This window comes from Bidens hawaiensis, unplaced genomic scaffold (assembly GCF_021521415.1).
Source record: "Bidens hawaiensis isolate Kalapana, Puna unplaced genomic scaffold, B.hawaiensis_p1.1 tig00003956_1, whole genome shotgun sequence".
In the NCBI taxonomy this organism is placed as follows: domain Eukaryota; kingdom Viridiplantae; phylum Streptophyta; class Magnoliopsida; order Asterales; family Asteraceae; genus Bidens; species Bidens hawaiensis.
The window spans coordinates 10,787-18,220 of NW_027491227.1; the positions used below are offsets into that span (position 1 = coordinate 10,787).

Below are 7,434 nucleotides of genomic sequence, written 5' to 3' on the forward strand. Positions count from 1 at the left end.
ACAGACTAGGTTCACGATTGCATTTTACCATTATTTTTTTTTTTTGTGTTTGTTATTTCAATTTTGTAGGTTGGGGTTTGGATTCATCGGTTAATTTGAGAGATACGTTGACTGTGAATCTGTGTTGATATGTCATAACTCATAAAATGTTACTATGTTAGGTTAATTTGTTAAATTTTGTTGTGGTGATATGTGTTAGGTTAAATCATGGTAAAGTCGAAAAGGATTGACTCTTTTTTTCAAAAGAAAGGTTGATTAAAATCTAGAGGAGGAGAATAAACGTCACAATGTTTCATCACAAAGTGAAAATATTCAAGATTCGTCTTCGCAATAAGATGCCCGATGATTATCACGCGAATAACTTGGTGATTTACATCGAAAAAGAACTTGCTGAAAGTTTTGATTCAACCTCCGTAATTGATGAGTTCAAAGAACTTACAAGTCCCCATGCTGAGTTGTGATTCTTTTTCAGGTACTCATCCTTCTCCTTTCTTCTTGTTTTTTTTATAATATTGATTTATTTTGTGTAAGAATGGTAATTTGAATGATTGAAGTTAAATTTAAATTACTGAATTAGTATTTTAGTTGAATGATTGAATATATAGGTTTTATTGTTTGACCCAACCCGAACCGGATTGTTGACCCGACACATAGAAGTAGGGCTGTAGGGGAGAAAACTTTTTGGCTCTCGTGAATTTTGGCCCATCCATAGTACTAGATGTTTAAGATCCACTACTGCTACTCATATATATAATTACACTTCTTAATTCGCACAATTAGCACGTAAATTTAATTTGTACGTTAACCTTCCCCTCTATATCTATAATTCATATATAATGAACGTAATTAACAAAGACAAGAAGAATGTTCTTACGTCCAGTTTCATGGGTAACATGTGCGAAGAAAGCTGTTCTGGGCAGCCGAGTTGAGGAAGCAGGCAAAAAGTAGTCCGAAAGCTATGAGAATTCTGTATGTTTTCATGGTGTTTTGTTTGATTTAGATTTTGGAATTGTGAATGTGAATTTATAGTGTGTCTGGCCGTTGGCTGTGTCAAATTATTCCAAAGTTAATTTGATGATTGTTATGATTTTTAGTTGAATTTTCAAAGTCAGATGTTGGAAAACTACTAGATGCATCTTAATTCGGTGACTCAGCATCGAGCATGTGATAAGTTCAAATGAGTCTATAACAAAAAAATTACATGCAACTATGCAATTTTTTTTATTAAGGATGATGGGAAACAACCTAAGCATTTAATCAAACTACTTTAAAAGGTTAAGATTAAAGCGGTACTGTCAATTTTGTAAAAGAGGAAAGTCGTCCATTGTATCGAGTTTTGTTTTCTATTAAATACTGATTACGTAAATTCATGGCACGATATTCTTCATTCTTTTAACATCTTTAAAGAGGAAAACTAAACACCACACTCAATCTTTAATTATTTAATAATTATGCACCAATTGTAGTATACAAATTGTCAAAACAAAGGAAGGAGGGCGAACCAAGACTACCCTCCAACACCCATATTGTTAGTTAATCCAAGTTTAATCATACATGACATAACATATAGAATATGGAATAAACTATAGAACGATAAGGTATATGGACTTGACTGATGAATAAACAATGAAGAAAAGAGAATGGCAGAATTTTTCGATTATTCCATCTATATGAATGTTAAATACATGTGTGTATGTGGCCGGGATCGTATGAAAAGTTTGTTGTCGTTCAAAAATGTGTGGGGGGGGGGGGGGGCAATCTACTTTAAGACTATAAATAAATAAATTATGCATGTGTACATGAGACAAAATTATAAGTATTGTTTAAATAACCACAAAAGATCGTGAATGGTTGTGTCAAAAAGAAAAATGTTCCCTTTCATAATTAATATGTGTGTGTGTGTTTGTTTTTAGTTGTGTTGTAGGGTGATCAATGCAAGGCGAAAGTTTAGTACCATCTCTAGTAGTAATCATTTTAAGAGTTTAGTTTCTAAGAAAAGAGGATGAGTGGAGGAAAGAGTGAATGAATTGGATGAGAGAGAGTGTTGATATTTTTAGAGGTATGGATTTTGAAGAATCAACACTACTCTTAGGTGGATGAGTGTAATCCAAGTGAAAGTAGGTATTTTGAAAACTCGAATTGAAGACTTCAAGGCTTTTGAATGACAAAATGAGACGTGGAAGAAACTTTTGTTAGGTTCGTTGAAGTTTGCAATTTTGGTTGCAGACTTCAAGATGTTGGCAATTGGGGATTCCGGACTACCAAAACATAGTCTGGGACTTTGAATTGATTATAGCATTCCGCACTATAACTATTGTTAGCTCATCAAGATAGATCAATCCGTGCATTTTTAGAATCTTGGTAGTCCATGTTTTTCGTAGAAGATTGTATTATTAGCGGAGAGTAAACATGGTCTGAATGAGAAGTTAGATGAGTGGGAGCAACCTTAGAGCAAAAATGTTATAAGTTACTTTAATACTAAGTACCTTTATTATGAGGACACCCACATAAATAATAAATTGGGTAAGTGGTCCAATACATAGCCATGTTCAAGTATTTAGGATCATTCATCTAGAGTAACAGAGACATAGACATTAATATAGCCTACTGCATTCAAGAGAGCAATCACAAGAGTATTGTATAACAAGAGGTAGGGATGATAATGAATCAAATTTGGGACGAGTTTAGATCATCCTAACATCTTATATGATTATAAAGTGGATCAAATACAAATCAAAAAATCATACCAAGCACGCGAATAAAATTAAAGAAAAAAAAAGGCATTCACTGTTGTAATTATCACAACTTTTGTACTATGTTTATATAATAATTATTCTACTTATAAAATTATTACGTGACCGATGTCGTTTGGTCGGTCAAAAATATGTGTAAAAATACGTAGTATATGAAATTTAAGTCGTCTTCATGAGAAATTTGTGGTCAATTTTTTGTTCACTAAAGTTTTAATTAATGACTAAAAATAACAAATAATTTTGATTTGGTTTGATAAACAATTGTGAGAAAAAATAATATTCTTCAGGTTTCAGGTTCGTTAATCATAATCAATCCTATTGACTAGTGGAAAGCCATTAACAATGACCATGTATATAATTAATCACGTGGTAATTGAAAGACAAAACTAAATGAGTCTTATTGAAAACAGATTTAATAATATGACGTGCAATTGGAATCCGAATATCTAGTAAAAAGTATAAATTAATTGATCATAATAAACCTTTCATTCGAATAAAATCATGGGGGTTTAGCCACTCATGATCATCATAAAATCTTCAATCTTTATTGTTAAGCGAGCGAGCTAACCCCTTTTCCCAATCTCCAGTGGGCTGTGTTGTTGCTTCCGATCAATGTTGAATTGTTGTGGGCAGCCCAAACGTGAGCTTGGGCCCACATTGGCTTGACATACGTTTCTTCTGACCAAATTAATTTAGGGATGTGATCCTCCCACACCACCCCACATGCCTATACGGCTCGTATAGGCTTATACGGTCGTATAGGATACGCATGCCTGACAAGGGGACAAAAAAACAGCTTTTTGCAGCCTATACGACCGTATAGGTCTATACGGCCGTATAGGCATTAAATGGCTCGTATAGCCCTCTGACAAAACCATAAAAGCTATACGGCCGTATAGGGCTATACGACCATATAGAAATAAAAGATATACGATCGTATAGGCTATACGACCGTATAGAAAACATTTGCAGAAACATTAATACAGCCTTAATCGCTGCCGAAAAACGACTATACGGGCCTATATGAGTCGTATAGTGCTATGTTATCTTCATTATGTGTTGATGTGCACTATTATGAACTTTATGTATGTGGACCACGTTTAAAACTAGATGTATTTTGGGTGAACTGGTTACTTTTATCTATGTGGACCATGTGTTTAGAAGTTATATGTGTATTTTGGGTGACACTATTATTACTCTATCACACATATTTAAAAGTTACAAATGATATCTCTATTTATCTTAAATTATTTAGCATTCTTATGTTTTAATTTATTTGATCCAGGTAGTAACAAAGTGTTTTCTTCAACCCTTAGATAAATTAGTGAAATGTAAAATTTAGAGAAAGGAAAACAATTAAAAGTTACATATGATATCTCCATTCATCTTAAATAAAATGGAGTAAAAAAATGTTTTTGGTTTAATGTAAAGGCTTTTAATCAAAACGACATTTAAGCCCGTTAAGATAAACGAGCCAAATACGACTCGTATAAATCACATATATTGTATATGTGGTCATCAATTTTTTTTTAAAAAAAAAGTACCTATACGGTCGTATAGGCCTATACGGTCATCAATTTTTTTTTAAAAAAAAAGTACCTATACGGTCGTATAGGCCTATACGACCCATATAAAAAAAAAGTACCTATACGGTCGTATAGGCCTATACGGTCATCAAATTTTTTTTTAAAAAAAAAGTACCTATACGGTCGTATAGGCCTATACGACCCATATAGGCCTATACGAGGCACTATAAACGATGGCCGACAACCTCAGACACAATCTGACACGATTAAGGTCCTATACGACCGTATAGCCCTATACGAGCCGTATAGGACAAAAAATGGTGTATGAGGATCCATGGTGGTGTGGGAGGATCCCATGCCTTAATTTATCATCCGTTTATTTTTGTTACTTTGCCTAACTTCAAACACAACAAAACAAAACGTGTGTACCCTTACGCCCTTATGGTCTTGTTTTATTTATAAAGCAATTATCTCGTGTAATTAGAGTATTTATCATATATAACCAGAGTAACTATTGAAACATAATAAATTGGATGTGACTCAATGGTACAACATTCACTTTACTAGTGAGAAGTAGGGGGTTCAAACCTCACTATCACCAATTTATATGGGAGATATGAGGGATGACTCTGGCTTGCCAGGGTTCGAGTCCTGATCTCACCTGGTTTTACCGGCTCCTCGCTGTCGTGCCATTAGGCGGGCGTGGGGGTCGGGTTTTATCCGGTGAATCCCTCAATATGGTGGACCGCTAGGGGCTTCGTCCTTCCGGAATAGTGGCCGGCTTGGGCTACCTTTGGCAAATGAGGGCCGCGTACGAAATACCCAACGTTACTTAGTTGGCCGTTCAAATAAAAACTACTGAAACATAATTACCCCGTCTATCTTTGTTTTCCTTCTTCATTCTCTGTGAACACGTGATTTTGGTATTTTTGATGTTTCAATTCTTGTAGCCTCTGTATTTGCATGTATATAAATCTTATTCCATTAAACTTCAATAAAATGACAACAAAGATAGTCAGTGTGATACACAAATATGAATTTTATTTTTTTTCACCGTTTATACACGGATAGAATCCCACATTACAAATAGCCTAACACCGAAGGTTATCACCCGTTGCAACTCCGAGCTGGTTACAGTATTGAGTGTAGTACTGGACACGAGCACTTACAGTAGCTGGATTGCCACCATCACATTCCATTCCATTAATAGCTCGAATAGTAGCTCCAAACCCTTGACCGATGATCGAGTGGACGTTGTTCATCCAAAACCACAATGCGGTCCTAAAAGAGATCACAGGATCTGTGGCCACAGTTTCGGGATTGTTGAGCCCATCAAACCCGATGCTCCTTCCGGCTGGACCGTAGTTGTAATTCCATGACAATTGGATCGGACCTCTCCCAAAGTAACCCTTGCTAGGGTTACATGGATATTGAGTATTATTTTCGTCGCAGTAATCCCTTGAGGCACCGTTTATTTCATTAATATAGCAAAAATCTGTCACATGCAAAACAAATAGTTAATTCATAATAGAACACATAACACAATCTATTTATTATTTTTGTTAGCGACTTTAATGTTGTAAATGGTTAATTACCAAAAATTGTAACAAACTCTAGTAATAACATATTTTTTTGTATGTTATAGATCTTTCATTAGTTAGATGAAATAATTATATACAAACGTTTAAAGAGATCTCTACATCTGTTTATAAGTATACAAAGTTAAAAATGATTTCAAAAGTAGTAATATTGTTCAAATGTTAGCTATACACAATAACTTATGTAACATGTAACATAATAATTAATATAGAGGAATGAATGTTCTTACGTCCAGTTTCATGTGTAACATGAGCAAAGAAAGCTGCAATCTCCCTCCTTGAATCATCTTCGGAACCAACCCTACCAAACTGAGGATAGTTTCCGAGGGCTTCAAGGAAGGCGGCCCGCGAATAAAACCCTCTCCCTTCACAACTGGCTTCTGATTGATCCACAATCCCGTTAAAGAATGCGTCGGTCACGATGCTACTAACATCAGCATTATTCGTGGGAGGAGCCGCGAAACACGGCCCTTCTTGGCAGCCGACTCCACAATAAGCCTCGTCACTGCCACAAAAACCGAACCGGCTACAACACAAGTCCGGACTGCAACCGCAGTTTTGGGCGGCGGAGTTGAGGATTCCTGAGAAAAGTACTCCGGCGATGATGAGGATTTGGATTGTTTTCATGGTGGTTTGTTTGGTTTAGTTAGTTGGATTGTGGGTGTGCATTTATAGTGTTGTGAACACTAAAACGTGTGGATATGTATAAGCGGCGTATGTCGTATGGTTTGAAATATGTCGACGTTGACTTTGTCAAATGTCTTTCGTCTTTGAATATTAAAGTTTGAAAAAGGCGATGTTTTGTTATAGTTGACATTTAAAAAGTCAAGTTTAACGAACAATATTGACACGTGATATTCAACACTTTATACGCTAAAAGTTTATGCCAAAACTTATACAAGAAATTAGATGAACTGAAGTTGTAATAATTAACTGAATTTATATATTTTATTTTTTTACTATCATAAGTTATACGTATGCCGCTACTATTCCGGTCACATACTAACTTTTTTTTTAGGTTTAGTGCCTGTAGCATAACAAACCTAACCGATACCGCCCAAATTCATGTTGTTTTAATCTTTAGTTGTAAGTGTGTCGGTTTTTGGGCATATATATATTTAGTTTTTTTTGTATTGATGTCATAACTATAACGAACTTAACTAATACCGACACGCTTCCGCAGCGCGGAGGGTTTTATTACCTGGTTGCTCTTTAAAATCATTAACCTAACCTAGTTATGGCCGTATTGTCAAAACTTTGAGTATGAATTTAATGCACCCTTATGATTTAATTGTATAATGCCATTATATGCTATTAAACACACTCGGTGATTGAAATATTTTTGTTATTTAATGTTGGTTATAATAGACTAATATCACAAATATATTACAATAATTTTTGTTTTACTATTGGTAAAGATTTTAAGCATTTTAGATGATTTATATATATTGGATTGTTGCATGAATAGATTTTGTAATAAATTTTTCAGTCGCTTTCAACTAACTATGTAGTCTATTTGTGAGACTTGTTTAGTCATTAGATGCTAATATTTTTGAT

The 7,434-nt window shown here is 34.7% G+C and overlaps 1 protein-coding gene across 1 annotated transcript; it reads right to left on the reverse strand.

Annotated features, from left to right (window-relative positions):
* Positions 1-5,245: 5,245 nt before the first annotated feature.
* Positions 5,246-6,579, reverse strand: LOC143624685 (endochitinase EP3-like). The gene is made up of 2 exons (XM_077095251.1): positions 6,108-6,579; positions 5,246-5,774 (listed from the first exon to the last, which is right to left on the reverse strand). Exons 1-2 carry the CDS (start codon positions 6,502-6,504, stop codon positions 5,371-5,373), a joined length of 801 nt encoding a protein of 266 aa, XP_076951366.1. The 5' UTR covers positions 6,505-6,579; the 3' UTR covers positions 5,246-5,370.
* Positions 6,580-7,434: the final 855 nt, after the last annotated feature.